The sequence below is a fragment of the Vidua macroura genome, chromosome 2 (assembly GCF_024509145.1).
Source record: "Vidua macroura isolate BioBank_ID:100142 chromosome 2, ASM2450914v1, whole genome shotgun sequence".
Classification (NCBI taxonomy): domain Eukaryota; kingdom Metazoa; phylum Chordata; class Aves; order Passeriformes; family Viduidae; genus Vidua; species Vidua macroura.
Window position 1 is genome coordinate 33,146,202 of NC_071572.1, and position 16,692 is coordinate 33,162,893.

Consider the following 16,692-nt stretch of genomic DNA (forward strand, 5'->3'; position numbering starts at 1 on the left):
CACTGCTGTACATTGGTTACCTGCTAGAGCTTCTACTTCAAGATTTACTGCTCCACAGTTGGGTGTGCATCAAGTGGCAACAGCTGTAAAGAAGTCTGTCACCAGTCTAATTTACTGTATGTCATAATAGCTCTCTGTAGAAAGAATTTCCTGGAAAATTACAGTGATTGCCCATCTCATTCTTCATCTGAAACTCCTAGCCCCTTATAGCAGGTACTGGCAAATACATAACTTAGAGTCTCTGTATATGTGTGTGTGTGTGTTAGATTTTGGTTGGCTGGGGTTTTTTTAATGGTGGGATTTATGATTAAGAATGGCTTCATTCTGTGCACTTGTGTTTTTGGGAATGCATTGATATTATTGCCAGTCAAAATTAAAAGTTATCTTTAAACAAGGAAACTAGCTCCTCAATAATATTAAATGTATGCAGTGGAAAAAATGGGTATGGACTTTTTGTTGCAATTTTACTTTTAAGTGTATTTATGATATTAATACAATGTACAAAGATCAGAAATCTTGAAAGGCTTTCACTTCTGCATGCAGCATCTCTGATTTTTAAGTAGGTAGGATAAGGAGTCTGTATGTTTTAGCAAGAAAATTCAGCTATCCTTGTCTTGTGTATGTCAGGAGCTAGGCCTCTTAAGGCAGCAGCATTGTGGTAAAGGCAAATGTGCCATTTACACCACTGGTGTTGAAAGTCTGGGACATAATCAATCCTAAGCATATTTATCTCAGCAACACAGTTAATATATTTATCTCAGCAATGCAGTTCATATTGGAAGAGCATTAAAGACAAAAATCTCTGTGTCAAAAGAAAAAAAAATTCCTGTTGATTTTTGTGAGGTTTGTTCTACAAATTTAAGTATTAAGCAGAGTCCCTTAAGTTCCTTGTGACACTGTAGGTTGCACAAGTAGACTTACAGATGTGGTTTCTTTGTTCTGCTCAGCTGTCTTCACAAAACACAGCAGAGAAGTGGTCACCAGAGACCCTGTTAAAGCTTCCTGAGGTTGTACAGGTGTATTTTTGCTCTTTGCCCTTTTAAATTTTACAAGATATTTATACACATAGTAGATATTAAGCCCTGAAAAGTCTGTCCACAGCCACGCAAAAGGACCTACAATGACCGCTCTCATTAAATTCCTTGGGCACAAGGATGGTTTGTGCACCTGAGAACAGGTTAAATTAGGCAGGTTACCACCATTCTCATGCTTGGAGTTTTTCCCAGATACTCAGCAAACAGGCCTGAAATTCTGTGCTGTTGTAAATTACTCTGAGATAGTTTTGAGTATTTTCCATTACTGAGCACAACCCTTGGCTTTGAAATAAATATTTAATGTGACAAATTTTGTGCCAAATGGAAAGCACTGAATTCGTACTTTGAACAGTTGCAGATATGCTAAGTAGAACTAGAAGCTGAAAAAACACAATAGAAGGATTAACAGTACATGAAGTTCCACAAACGTCTAAACTGCTTAGAGGAGTCCAATTAATATTTTCAGGTTCTTATTCATTATTGTTTTAGCTTGATTGAGAGGTGTTTTTGAAGGGACGAGAGCAGAGGGAGACAAGAGCAGAAGGGGAAGACTAAATTGACTTGCTTCAGACATTACTCTTAACTCATACACATTATCATCATTTGGCATGATCACAGGCACATGAAGTTCTTTAGCTCCTGTAAGCTTTGAACCTAGCTATCAGTACTTAGATGCTTCTGTTTATACTGTACTGGTTTAGGTGATACAGGTTTTGATCTTTTAATCCATTTGAGAAACCATTTTCACCAGCTGTTAACTTTTTCGAAGACTTCACTGTTTTGATATTTTTGGTAAAACACAGAAAAGCCAGTGTCTTACTGTGTCAGTACATAGGCAATTACTTTCAATTGCTTAGCAGTTTTTTTATCTTAAAGTACATTTTTATACACACACATACACACACATATAACACTATTTTGTAAGTGCAAAGTTCATGTAAAGAATACTAGATTAGTTTTATATTGGAGAATGGAATGTTACCTTAGAGAATAAAATCCATGTGCTTTGAGTGATGTACAAATTTAATTTTTGTTTCAGAGCAAGGGACCATTTTTAATGTGATATAACACAGCGGGTAACGTGATGAGGAGTGGCTTTGTCATGGGTATCCTGCAAGAGAAAGCCAAGACTGGTTTTGTTTCCAGGTCTTTCCAGGTGTAGCAAAAATGAAGCAGCTGCCTATGCAGACTGGGATAATGTCAACACAAATCCTGAGAAGACTAAAAAAATAGGAACTGCTGTCACTAAGGGATGTGACAAAACTGTCTTGCATTTAAAGAGGCAGAGCTGAATCTTACATGTGAGCTACCACAGGTATTTTGGCAGTGTTCATTGTTCAGACTTAATGTTACAAGGCAGCTGGGTAAAGCATCCTCAGAGATAGTCATGAAGAAACCAAAGAACCCTCTGAGCCTGATGCTTGTTATGACTGTTTCAAAGACACCTTCCTGTGTGCAAGGACAAATATTTGTCTAACTGTATTTATCCATTTACTTTGTATGAGATTAAAACAGCTTGGGTAAAGCACGTGCTGAGAGTGGGTGACCTGATTAAATCGATTCATTAACCATTCTCTTTACCTGGCCCAGTAAAATGTCTCTCGCCCTTACAGCAAACAGCTTGTGTTTATTTCAGCACGCAAAAGAGAAGGCTTCGGGGTGACCTAATTGCAGCCTTCCAGTACCTGAAGGAAACTTACAGAAACGATGGGGCAAGACTATTTATGTAGTGACAGTGCAGGAGGGAACGGTATCAAAGCGACAGAGGGTGTGTTTTAGATTAGATATTAGGAAAAATTTCATACTGTGAGGGTGAAGAGGAGCTGAAACAGGTTGCCCAGAGGAGTTGTGGATGTCTCTCATCTCTGGAAGTGGTGAAGACCAGGCTGGATGGGGCTTTGAGCGAGCTGGTCTAGCCAAAGGTGCCCCTGTCCACGGCAGGGTGGGTTGAAACTGGATGATCTTCAAGGTCCTCTTCCGACTCAAACCATTCTGTGATTCTACGATTTTCTGTGAGTGTAAAATCTGCGCAGCGCGGATGCTGCCAGGGCCGCCGCCCGGGGGGGGTCGCGGCAATGACCTACCCCGGCTGCAGGGCGGCCGCAGGGAGCACAGCGAGCGTGCCGGCAGCCAGCCCGGCGCGGGGAATCGCCGCCAGCCCGGGGGAAGGCGGGCTTGCGGGCAGGGCAATGTGACCCGCGGCGGGCGGAGTTCGGGGCCGTGCCGCGCCCCTTCCGGCGGCTGCTGCCGGAACCGCGGAGCGGAGGGGGCGGACGGGCCCGGGACACCGCCTCGCCTTGCGCTGCCGGTCCCTCCCGCCCCGTCCCGTTCCCTCATGGCGCTGGAGCGGATGGGCACCGGCCCCTCCCGCCGCCCGCTCCGGCCCCCCCCGCCCCCGTCTCCTCTTGGTTCACCGCTCCCGGCGGGCATGTGAGAGGGGCCGTGACCGCAGGTAACGGCGGGGAGAGGCGGGGAGGGGGCCTGGCCGGCCCCGCGGGGGGCGGGGGGAGGCGGGGCTCCTTCCCCGCGGAGCGCTCGGCGCAAGGCCCTCCGTGCCGGGCGCTGCGGGTGAGGAGCGAGCGGGCCGGGGGGCGCGGGGCTCCGGGCCTTGAGTCTGGCTGCACAAGCCCAAGAGTGGTTTCTCCGTGGTGGGAAACGTGTGCTTTGGCTGAGAATGCCGAGATTAAAAGCTCTAAATCGGGCTGTTTGCGGGGTTCTCCCACCGGGCAGAGGTGTGCAGGTACAGTGTGCTGGGTCTGCCGTGCTCCGGAGCCGCTGTGCCCCGTATTGGCGTGTGCGTGTGGTTAACCAGGGAGCTAAACTGGTTCATCTTCGGTTTGGTCCAGGGTTGAATTATCCCAGGTTGAGGCTTATCCCAGGTGCAGCCTGGTTCCAGAGCATCTTCAGCAGAACTTCAGAGCCCTGGTGGATCATTTTGACGTGGAAAAAGTAATCATAGCTTTGCACTGTAGTTCATTGTAGTCTTAAGCTGACCAGGGGAGATTTAGGTTGGACATTAAGAGGAATTTCTTCATAGGCAGGGTGATGAAATGTTGGAATGGGTTGACCAGGGAAGTACCTGGTAGAGTCACTGTCCTCGGAGCTGTTTAAGAAAAGAGTGGACATGGCATTCAGTGCCAAGGTCTATTGACATAGTGGTGGTTGGGTCATAGGTGTGACTCCATCTCACATGCTTCTTTCCAGCCTAGTTGAATCTGTGATTCAGAGTGAAGATTTTTGCTCATTCATAATACACTGTGAGGATTTTGCCTGGATCTAACTCCTTTGTCCCTGTTTTGTTTCCCCAATCTTTTTCAAGCTGTCAACTTTCTCTATTTCATTACAATATCTTTAACATTGTTTGTATTGAAAACATGATAAATGTAAGTCACTGTGGTTCTATCTTAATGCTTTTGATGTGCCTTGTTGTATACAGTTAGGGCTTTTCCACAGCTTCATCGATAGAAAATTATTCCATAAGGTTTCTTTGGTATCATTGTAATTATAATTCCGTGTCACACTAGTTCTGCTTTTGTTAAAGTACTTAATTCTGATGATAAAATTCTGGTGACAAGAAAGCAGGTTATAACAAGTTATCAGTCGTGTCAAAAGAGTAGCTGTGACTAACGTGTAGATTGGACTTTAGCTTCCTGAATTACCTTAAATTTGAAACTACCCATATTAAATACCGAAGGTAGAACTTCAGTGACCCTGTGCTGGTTATTCCTCCCACAAGAGTGGAACTCATGTGCCAGGTACAGCAAAGATGAGGCAAGTCTTATCTTGAGTCTACTTTGATAGCTTTCCGTGAAAACAGTCAATGCAGTGTCAGTTATAAAGCACTGCCTGTAGTTTGTATTCAGTTAATGAATAACACTGTTATAGTGAAGATACTTTTTAGCTTTATGTGAAAGTGCTTTAATTAAAGGTCAGGTTTTTTTATAGAATAACTGCAAGTAACATGTGCAAAGAATGGGTTTTTAATGTGGAATTTTTTTGTTTCCTCCTAGGTTCATAAGATGAAGTGCTTGTTGCTTTTGCTTTATAAATAGAAAGCTGCTGTAAAGTATTAATTTTCCCCATAGTTTATCTAAACCTTTTAAAATAGACAACTTTAGGATAGTTAAGGTATGGTTTGCTTTCTGAGTTATATATATGCATATATATAATGTTATATATAACATTATATATATGCATATATATATAACATAAATACAATTTTAGCTTGCCTGTGTATAATATGTAAATAATTGTTTGTATAAATTTAGGCAGTCTTTAACTTTGACAGAGCTGGAAAACTGTATCCTGTATTGGATTAAAAGCATTTGCCCCTGTACTGGGGCAGATGTGCAGTACAAAATTGAACATATTATTTCCTAAACAGTGTGTACAGAATCCGTAGGTACTGTGTGCATCCATCTTGGCCTTTTAAAGGTGCGCTAAGGTTTGAACTCTTTTATCCTAACACTCTGTTGTGTCTGTGCTTCAAAGTTCTCTCTATACCTATGTTTAAAATATATGTTTGTGAGTGGATGGAACATGACTGAGGAAGGCTTGGATTTAATAATTAGGTATATTTGGGGGGTTTTGTTAATCTTACTAAGAACATTTCTGTGTTCATACTCCCCACTGCCCCAGCGTTCTGTGTATCCAAAGGAGGGCTGCAAAGACAGTGAAGGGGGTAGAGGGGAAGCTGTATGAGGAGCAGCTGAGGCCACTTGGTCTGTTCAGCCTGAAGAAGAGGAGGTTGAGGGGAAACCTCAAGATCTACAGCCTCCTGATGAGGGGAAGCAGAGCAGTAGGCACTGGTCTCTCTTCCTTCTGGTGACCAGTGACAGGACCCAAGGGAATGGCCTGAAGCTGTATCAGGGAAGATTTGGGTTGGGTATTAGGAAAATGTTCCTCACCCAGAGGGTGGTTGGTACTGGAACAGCTCCCCAGGGCAATGGTCACAGTGCCAGTCTGATAGAGTTTAAACCTGTGTGTGTTCAGGCACGTGGTAGGTTTCTTGGGGCTGTCCTATGCAGGGCCAGGAGCTGGACTTGATGATCCTTGTGGGTTCCTTTCAACTCAGCATATTCTGTGATTCTATATAAACATCCTCTGAAAATTCATCATATCAAAGCAAATAATTAAAACTTGATATTAGGTATCTTGCAATGAAAATGCCTTAGCACTTTAGTTACAGAATGAAACTAGGAAAGTGTTTCAGTTCAACATTAATATGGTACTTTCTAAAGAATAACTTAGATCACAGGTTAGTTTCTTTGATTTGTGAAGTGAAAAGCAAATGGATGAAATAACTATGGCTTCAGGCAAGGTGTATCTAAGGAGGATCAAATCTGAAATCACACTGATTTGTTATACAAGTGTTTCTAAAAGAAAAGTCCTATTCTTTTTTATAGCATAGATGGACATTGTAAAGTCTTGTGTGTCATGCATGAAAATTAAATAGTCTTGAAATAATGGATGTAATTTTTTGCCAAATTCTTAACATGCCAATTAATGCCATTTTTGACTTCTGTTTTAGAAACCTAACTTTGAAATACTTAAGAAGTGAATGCCTCTGGATTTTGGAACAAGATTGGTATGTATAATGAGCCTTCTAGAGGCTCATCACTGAACATTTGGATTTCTGTTTTGTTAGGGAATGTTTGTTTCATGTAGTTTTATGCTTGTGGAAGGGAAGAAGGGAACACATAATAGCCAACATGACACATAATAGTCAATGTGTATTTGTTAAAGCAACTTGTTGATTCAACCTCCTTTTCTTCCCTGACAAGCTTTATCGCTAGAAGGACATTAAATAGGTGCTTAATTCCAATGTTAGAAACATAAAACTTAAGCAGAATTGACAGGAAAATACCAGAGAACAGTTCAAAAGATGCAGAATGGCTGTACCTAGAGTATTATTGTCTTGTCAAAGCAAGCTTTTGTTCAAAAATCTTCTGTCATGTCTGAATCTTTGGCTGTTCAATGTTATTGATCTGGCTCGAAAGACAAAGAAATAATCAATAACACTGGGCAGGGAAGGATTGCCAGTGTGTAACCTTGGTTGAATGTTTTCAGGAAACATTTCTAAAAAAAGAGATGTTTTTTAATAGGAGTAAATGGGAGGTATTACACCCAGGCAGGAGTAATTTGCTATACAAGTACAGGAGGGTATACCAATAGAGAAGTTGAAAATTAGTCAACAGTAGGTGACTGCAGAAAAAGGGCTAAAAAACCCACCTGGTTTGGATGTTTAAAAAGAAATACAGTCTACCACTTATTGCAGAAGTGATAATAACTCAAGCTAAAGTACTATATACAGCTTTGGAAATTGCACTTAAAAAAAGCTTTTGGGAAAGGGCTCAGAAGGTGGCACAGCAGGAGACACCTGCAGGGTAATGTTGATATGTGGATTTGAAGATAAAGGGACTTGTATCTTTTTTCAGCAGTGGGATTTGGTAGTAAAAGTGAAGATGATCAGATAATGAGAGTTCCTAATGGCATCAAAGCATGGCTGCCACATTTGTGAAGTTTCCTTTGCAAGTATTTCATGGGAGAAGCTTGGCTGAATTATGTATAATGAGGAGCAGCAGTGAATTATGTAGCACATGGCAAAGGGTTGAAGTAAATGACCTGTTAAGGTCTTTTTTTTTTTTTTTTTTTTTTTTTTGCTTAATGGCATCATCTTAATCACAGTTGAAAAGAGCAGGGTTTAAAAAAGATTCTTGAATTTAAATTATGTAGTGTATATTTAGATTATTTCTTGTAAGTCTTTTAAGACTGTCTACTTAACTCTAGAGGGCTCGTGGCCAAGCAAAGTTGGAACAATGCACCATGTCAGCCTTTCCCAGCTCTAATTATTGCATCCATACAATGTACAGCTCTTGGAAGTGATACTAATTTTCTTTGGCTGATAACTCCCATATTCTTACTTATGCTTATCTGCTTTTAAATGTAAAATATTACTTCTTCTCATTACACCACTTTTAATGTTTCTGAATATTTAGAGAGGTCACTTGATGCAATGAGTGTAATATCTTTGGAGCACTGTGTTTGTGCTGCTTTTGAGAGAAAAGAGAAAAGCTGCTTTTGCTGAGCAAAGAGGCAAAGAAGTGTTGTCCTGTGTTTTAGATCAGAGAGTCTGTATCTTGCTAGCATATATGATGCATTTGGTTACATCTTGAAAATAAGCAAAAAAACTTTGTGGCTAATTGGATTTGCTTATCTCCCACAGTTTTGGGTTGTTTTTTTTTTTCTCACATTCTGAGTTTCTCCATGTCTGATAACCTTCAAACCCAGTTCCCTGTGTGGTCTGTCATTGCACTATTGCACACTGGGAGTTATGACTCATGACACCAGCAGATACACACTCAATTCATTTAATGAGTGGCTCTTGGAGGTGTGGTAAATGTTGTAGCTTCTGTGAGTAGGAGAGTCTCAGCCCTTCTTTGCTTCCCTGAAATCAGAACAGGAAACTAGTACTCCTCCATGACACTGCTGGTCTTGAGTGGATGAAGTGTTCTATGTGTTAAAATCAGCTGTGAACTTGATTAGGGAACCTTTGCAGAACTACATGACTGCCAGCTTTATTTGACTCCTACATTTTCTGGCTTTTCTCTGTTTATAACCTAGTAGTGGCCCTGGCTGCTGGAATGCAACAGCTTTGGCAAGTCCCAAGGCAGGAACATGACAGGTGTTACTTATTTCAGAAACTGCTCGTTTCATGGCATTTTCTCATACCCATAGATAATGTTTCTTGATTATATTTATAAGCATGCATTAGTTCTTCTTTTAGTAAGTCTTAGGGTTAGAATTAAAATCCTGATTTCCTAAAGTGTAAAACTTCCAGTGCCTGGTACTGCTTTGACCTTCCACATGTCAGTTCTGCACGTGCAAATTATATCTGCTGCATACAGAGGAGCCAGATCTCTTCAGAGGGAAGCTGGGTCCACCATGACTGTGTGACATGTGTCTACAACTGTGGATGTCTGAATAAACTTTAGGAGGAAATAAGGCAGTCCAGCCAAAGCAGAAATGGAACTGTCTGTGTCTGTGAGGACAAATACATGTGATGGGAAGAGCTAGCAGTAATTTACCTGAATTTATGTAATTTAAGTGGTTGAGATTTGAGTCATTTACAAGGTTAACAAAATGGTTGACAGGGCACTTTAGCATATTTGGGACATGGGGGAAAGTAGAAATACTAGTTTTGAAGTGTAGCATCCTTTTCAAGTCTAAATTCATATAATTACCTGTGAGCACACAAGTTTCTTCATTCTTCTGCAATCAGATTCTTCCTCTGCTGCAAAGAAAAGCAGCCTGTGCTTCTCCCTTGTTTCTGGAATGCAGTGGGTGGAAGGCATCAGGATGGGACTAACTGATGCTCTTTTCCTCTGTCAGTGTAGGTGAAGGTATGCAAGCCAGGGAGAGAAGAAAAGGAAAATAAATTGGATTTGCCAATATGGAGAGTTCTCTTTTAGTAAAAAGCTACCCAAGTAAAAATAATCCCATTAGTAATATAGCTAAAGTAGCAACTGTTGAAAAAACCAGTAAAGCATAAAACTTAGCAAAACCAACCCCTCCTCCCCCAGGTGATGCTATACCACTGTCACATTTTGCACCAGCTGGAGTTGGAAGAGCATTCTTAGCTCAATTACCTGAACAGATGGTGGAGAGAACAGCCACAAAAGTCTTATGTCTTTTCCTTGCATTAAAAACTTCTTCAAGGGACTGAAAATCTTGTTTGAATTTAAAACCAGGATGATATTTTATGTAGTTGGTGAGGTGGCTGGGTTTGGTCTATCTCACGCACTGATGGTTTGTCTTTCTTGGTTTCGTTTGTTAGGTGGTTTTGTGTCATGCAAGAATCTAGTTTATTTTTAAAAGTTTATAGAAAGTGAAAGCACTCTCTTTTAGATAATTTATTTTGTTTCTCCTACAAAATAAGATATTAAAAATTACTGTGCAAGGATTAAGGGAAGTGGATTTGAGAATTTTGAACTGTGGCTCATGCAGTATTTTGAGTAGTGCTATGCTGAGTGCTTATTGTTTTCCTCTACTTTTTCACAGCCTAACTGGATGCAAGTAAGAGGATCTGTGCTCAGTTTTAATGCTAACCTTCCAGTAGCTCTCTGTTAGGTTTTCCTAGAGGTATAGCAAATTAATCAAAGTTGAAAGCATAAAAATACAGGGAAAAGTAATATTGAAAGGTGCTTCATACAAGTATGGGAAACTGTGTAAAGTAATTTAACAAAGGACTTTCTTGCCAGATTTTCCTGTTAAAGAGTAATTGCATGTGCATGCATGTGAGGTTTGTATTATGAAAATGGCTATATGATTAAACATCCTTTTAATACGCTTATTTTTCTAGGGAGTTTATATGGAAGAAATGCTGCAACTGTTCTCAAACTCTCTTACAGACTGATTTCAATGTAAGTAATTTTTTGATCAGTATCCTGGTGTGCCAGACACAGACTTGCATACTCAATTAGAAGAAAAATAAATGACATATTTGTAATATTTCCCTAAAGTTTCTCAATTTTTGTTTGTTTGGGTTTCAGTTTTTATATGCCAGGTCAGAAATCCTTCCTTCTCTGTGTTCAAACTTGTTAGTTACTCATCCTTAGTGCAAGCTTACACATGTTTCAGATTGCCTTTTTTTTTTGTTTTGTGGTTTTTTTTTTTGTTTGGTTTTTTTTTTGTTTGTTTGGTTTTTTTTTTTTGTTAACCACTCTTTGCAGAGGCCACTTGCAGGAGAACCAGTCATGTGAGCTGTTGAGGATTTTCCTATACAGCACCCTTTTCTACCAGCTTAATTCTAATGTGTTTATTTTGCTCATGTTTCAGTGTTGCATCATTTTTTGTTGAGTATCAGAAGTTCTACTCCTCATTGATCAATGTGACAGTGTTCAGTAGTTTACGAGATGAGCCAAACTCGTGGGAAGTATGACTTCTGTATTGGTCTGGTGTTGGCTATGAGTTCCAGCATTTTCATTGGAGGAAGTTTCATCCTGAAAAAGAAAGGTCTCCTCCGGTTAGCCAGGAAAGGCTCCATGAGAGCAGGTAAATACATACATCTTTTAATACATTGCTGATGTTTAGGTTTTGCTGCTTAACGGAAGATTACTTCTGTTCATTAGTTCATTAAATGAATGATCTTGTTTTGTTACATGTATATGAAACCTAATACATAGAGCTGCTGTGTTTTTTTCCTCTGGTGTCAGATACCCTTAACTCTGTGTGTGACACATGCTATTTAATGCATATGTAATGCCCTCTGGGGACACTTGTCAAAGGATTCCTTTGTATGTCAGTTAAGTCTAAATTGTACTTGCAAATTGCAAGCAGCACTCTGAACTATGTCTGTGCTCCTGAATGAGTGAATTTACGAGAGTTTTAACCATGTTTGGGTGTCAGGAGATTGTTTGAGAAAACTAAAAATCACGTGTAGTAACTGAGTGTGCTGAGTAGTGCACCTCACGGGTTCATACTGGAAGCAATGCTTTTAAATATCCTCATCAGTGATACAGACAGTGGCATTGACTGAGTGTGCTGGCAGTGGGGTCGTGGACCACACTGAGCTGAGGGGGGCACTTCATGCTCTAGAGCAAAGGAAGTGGCATCCAGAGGGACCTGGATGGCAAACCTCATGAGGTTCAACAAGAACCAGAGCAAGGTGCTGCACCTGGGTCAGGGCAACCTCCGATATCAACACAAGGCTGGGGGATGAACAAATGGAGAGCAGCCCTGCCCAGAAGGGCTTGGAGATGCTGGTACATGAGAGGCTGGACATGACCCAGTAATGTGCACTCACAGCCCAGAAAGCCAAACGTGTCCATATGAAGTGTGACCAGCAGGGCAAGGGAGAGGATTCTGCCCCTCTGCTCTGGTGAGACCCCACCTGCAGTGCTGCATCCAGCTCCAGGATCCCCAGCATAGGAAGGACATGGACCTGTTGGAGCAAGTCCAGAGAAGGGCCATGAAAATGATCAAAGGGACAGAACACTTCTGAGGATAGGCTGGCAGAGTTGGGATTGTTAAGCTTAGAGAAGAAAAGGGTCTTGGGAGACCTTATAGTGCCTTCCAGTACCTAAAGGGGGCTTATAAAAAAGAGATGAGATTTGGTTTTGGGTTTGGTTTTGACCAGGGCCTGTATTGACAGGACAGAGGGCAATGGTTTTAAATTGAAAGAAGATAAATTTAGGTAGGATAGTTGCAGCATCCTCAGATGATTCAGAAGATTGACTATTTTTATTCAGTACCTGTCATCTTTGCTTCTAAAAGATGGTTGATGTTGAGATACATAATTCATGCACCCTGGTTTGGAATGAGAAAATGGGCTTGCGCATGTAATCAACCACATCTAAACCATGCACGATTTCTGCAGAGCAGCAGTCTTAGTAAGAGACACATAACTTGGCTTTTCATGTAATTTCAGTGATTTGAAAGAACTATTTCTCAGGGTAATGCAGATATGATCATCACTGCCATTTCTAACACAAAAGAAATAAAATAACCGGTTGTAGGAGGCACAGGCACATCAGAAACTGAACATGCTTTGATTTCGACCCTTTTACCTAGAAAGCCTAGGTATCAAAATGCTGCTCATGTTTTTAAGGGCATGGGTTGTAAAAATTACTTTATGTCATGGCAGTGTTATAAGTGACAGGGTGTCAAGTTTTTAGTGGAATAGCCAACGTTCTTTCAATTTTAGGTCAAGGTGGTCATGCATACCTTAAGGAATGGCTGTGGTGGGCTGGACTTCTTTCAAGTAAGTATCAAAAATTATTCATCTAAGTGTCAAAATTACAGTCTGCATTATATAATTTTAATAAATAACTATGCCACAGATGACAGCATGGTTATAAAAAGGGAATGAGATTACATTACTACAATACATGGTAGTATTGTAGTACTATCACCTGGTGATTTGATGGTGATTTGATGATTTCAGATTTTAATATAACTTCTCTCACACCAGAAGCTCTTCCTTTAATATAACTGCCCTCTTTGTGCAATGGAACTAGGCAGACATTGAGTTTCGTATGTCTTTGCTACCTGTATGCATTTTGGTTTTGGTCTTAGCAGAGAAGTGCTTAGATATATAGGATTTCTTAAAGGGAAGCATATTTTGGGATTATGCCTGTTTTCTTAATTTTTTTCATTGCTTGAACTCCCAACTTACTGTCTGTATTTAGGTAATTATGGCTTACTGTATGTGCTGTGCTATATCCTGCTATTGCAGATTTCTCCATGCAGAACTTCATGAGTCAAGCTGGCAGGCTGGGGAGCTACAGCACAGACACTAAAATAAAATGCCTTCTGATTTATTAATAAATAAATAAATAAATTCTTGTACCTGTTGTATGTAGTTCCACAGTTTGCTTTTAAGATTTAATAGTGGGGACGAGGGGCAGGGGTGGGTTCTGCTAGTACTGTTAGCTGAATGCTGTCATTAGAATTTTGCATTGTTCCTTTGCTGCATGTTTGTGTCTACATGAACACTGTAGACACTTGCCCTGGATCAGAGGTTCGTTGCAGGAGACAGCCTAACTCCTGGTTTTTAATTGCTGTTCCTCTGCAGTGGGAGCTGGCGAAGTAGCGAACTTTGCTGCCTATGCTTTTGCACCAGCTACGTTAGTGACTCCTCTAGGAGCTCTCAGTGTTCTTGTAAGGTAAGATACACTAACAGAAAGCAGTGTGACTTGAGGCAGAAAAGTAAATTATTTCTTTAGAAATATGTCACTGAACTATGCTGTAATAAATGCACTCTTCACAACAGAATGCTTATAAACATCAGGAGTAACTTTTAAGTTTCTCCAAATACGTAGTGGCTATGATATAAAAGGGTTCTAGCAATGCGTCTACATGTCCATCTCTGGAAAAAGCTATTGTCTTCTGCATTTCAAAAACATGGTGATCCCAGCAGAGCAGTATTTTCATTCCTAAGTAAAGACTTTTATCATTCTAAAATTATTTTTGCAAGTTCTTAAATAGAGCATTTTTTTGGCAGGAAGCATAAAAAAGGGGTTCTAGGTAGAGATGCCAAATATTAGCAGGTAGTTCTGCCCACAGCAAGTATCTCAAGATAGAAAATAGCTATTTTTAAACTGCAGATTGTGTATGCAAGTGACTTGTATAGTCAAAACAACTTGTAACTTGATGAGCAAATGAATATTACTAATCCCATGTTTGTTGGTGCCTTTTTTTATTTCTTAGTGCCATTCTGTCATCCTTCTTTTTAAATGAAAAACTTAATTTACATGGAAAAATAGGATGTTTGTTAAGTATACTGGGATCAACTGTGATGGTAATTCATGCTCCACAAGAGGAAGAAGTAGAAACTTTGGATGAAATGTCCCACAAACTAGGTGATCCAGGTAAGAAAAATGCTGGCTTGAGCTGTACACAGCCCATAATTTCTTCATTTTATAGTTTCATTATATTCAAGTTCCAGGAAGATGGCCTGTGTCTGCTTCATGTAGACATGTCCAAATGAAGTAGAGATTTGAATTCTGTAGCATAATTCTGTAGGGAACTTTGCACGATGGTGAGATGAACTTGTCTAGCCTTGAATAAAGTGCCTCGATGGCAACCACTGAGGTGGCGGTTTAAACAAATGCAGCAGCACAGGTGGATAAACAAAACTTCTATAAATTTTGATTGAAGTGTGTCATCTCTAAGCCCAACTTTGAGCTGTCCTTAAAATGAAAAGGTAGGTGTTCTGGTGTCTGCTGAGAAGTGAAGTCCTACAGATGAGCTGCTATGCCCATGTGGAAGATGAGGCGCTCACAAATGCACGTGTGCAAAATACAATTTATACAAAGGCAATTCTCATCTTAAACATGAGGAAATAGCCAGCGTAGAGATTAAAAAGTTGTTCTTAAGGAATGACCTGATTATTGGAAAACTACTGATGAATACAGCCACCTGCCAAAACGTATCTCCTAAAAAAGACTCAATTCAGACTCAGGCCTGTGTGCAGTGGCATCTACACCTCAGTGAGTCTGGGTGTAAGGCAGTTTAGCAATTTAATCCTGTAGTAATCTTGCCAATAGACTGGTAAAGGTAATACATCATGCCTGAGCTACAACTTTTGTTTTGGCTTGCTCACTCTGAAATCATCTAAACTGTGATGTTGGAGGAATAATGAGAAACATCCTGAACTCTTCTGTTTAATCTGAGTCAGTCCAATTGTTAATGAGTGTTTTCCCTGCACCCCTAAGATAAATACCCCTGCTTCTGATAAATAGAGTCCAAGTGTGTCTATAAGTAACAAGATTTTTTTTTTCCTCCAACCACAGGTTTTGTGGTGTTCGCAACGCTCGTTGTCATTTTGTCTTTAATTCTAATATGTGTGGTGGGACCTCGCCATGGACAGACCAACATTCTCGTGTACATAACAATTTGCTCTGTAATTGGAGCCTTATCAGTGTCCTGTGTCAAAGGTCTGGGCATTGCTATAAAGGAACTTTTTGCAGGAAAACCAGTGCTGAAACATCCATTGTCTTGGATTCTGCTGCTAAGCCTTACTGTCTGTGTGAGCACGCAGATCAACTATTTAAACAGGGCTTTGGATATATTCAACACTTCAATAGTGACTCCAATATATTATGTAATCTTCACAACATCTGTTTTAACTTGTTCTGCCATCCTCTTCAAGGAATGGCAACACATGGCGGCTGATGACATTATTGGCACCTTCAGTGGCTTCCTGACTATTATTGTGGGGATCTTTCTATTGCATGCCTTCAAAGATGTTAACTTCACCCTAGCAAACCTGCCCCTTTCTCTGCGGAAGGATGATAGAGCAGCAAATGGCACTTTGCTGAGCACATATGACAGCTTTAATGATGATGAAGAAAGTTCTTCCTGCCTAGGTGAAATGCAATCCACTGAGAGTCTCTCAGCCAGAAGAAATGGAAGCCTGTCAGCCTTCTGAAAATACCTATGTGTTGCTTAAGAAAAGAACAATTCTGTAACCCTGGAATTTTTTTTTCCTGCTGTGAAATGTCTTAAGCTTGTCTGGAAAGCTTGTCTGGAAAGTCATGTACTTTTTAACAGTATGTGTAGACAATCGTTGATTTTTGCGTTTGATTAGTTCGGATAAAGAACACTGAAATGTTTTTTATTTGCCTTACTTTTACTTTAAAAAGTACTAAAATGACCTCAGACCACAATTGGTTTTGTTGCTTAAGTTATATGTAAATACTTTCATTTCTTTCTTCTGTTTTTAAGATGTATTGCACTAATTACAATTTTATCAAAAATAAATGGCTTTATTTCTGCATTGGTGGTAAAAAGGTGGCAGCAAACCTGAGTCCTTGTGCCCTGACTGACCACAGAGTGACTGTAACCATATTGAAACAGGAGCTGCAGCAACTACTCCTGTCCTAGTTTGTAGAAGAGAAAAGGGAAGGCTACCAAGCACAACTGATCCTTTGAAAATACTGGTTAGGTAAAGCTGTATGCAAAACTTGCTGGATTTGCATCAAAAAAAACCCCCAGCTTTACCAAATCAGAATAACTGGCCAGCAGAAACAGGAAGGCAGGAGCTTGTGTTCTGTGTGGACAGGTGAGATGGACAGCTCCTGCCATGACAATTAATGCAGAAGGAAGGATCTGAATCATTACTAGTAGCCAAAGAAGCTGATCCATCTTCTGTAAC

At 40.4% G+C, this 16,692-nt stretch overlaps 1 protein-coding gene across 5 annotated transcripts; it reads left to right on the top strand.

The window, feature by feature from the left end:
- The first annotated feature begins 3,264 nt into the window (after positions 1-3,264).
- On the top strand, positions 3,265-16,150 carry NIPA2 (NIPA magnesium transporter 2). 5 transcript variants are annotated; one of them, XM_053972029.1, is made up of 8 exons: positions 3,265-3,486; positions 6,565-6,621; positions 10,396-10,456; positions 10,872-11,087; positions 12,739-12,795; positions 13,609-13,699; positions 14,244-14,404; positions 15,329-16,150. In XM_053972029.1, exons 4-8 carry the CDS (start codon positions 10,949-10,951, stop codon positions 15,964-15,966), a joined length of 1,086 nt encoding a protein of 361 aa, XP_053828004.1. In that variant the 5' UTR covers positions 3,265-3,486; positions 6,565-6,621; positions 10,396-10,456; positions 10,872-10,948; the 3' UTR covers positions 15,967-16,150. The 5 variants fall into 5 exon arrangements, with proteins under 5 accessions (XP_053828004.1, XP_053828005.1, XP_053828009.1 ...); XM_053972032.1 differs by lacking the exon at positions 3,265-3,486 and adding an exon at positions 3,756-3,774; XM_053972030.1 differs by lacking the exon at positions 6,565-6,621.
- Positions 16,151-16,692: the final 542 nt, after the last annotated feature.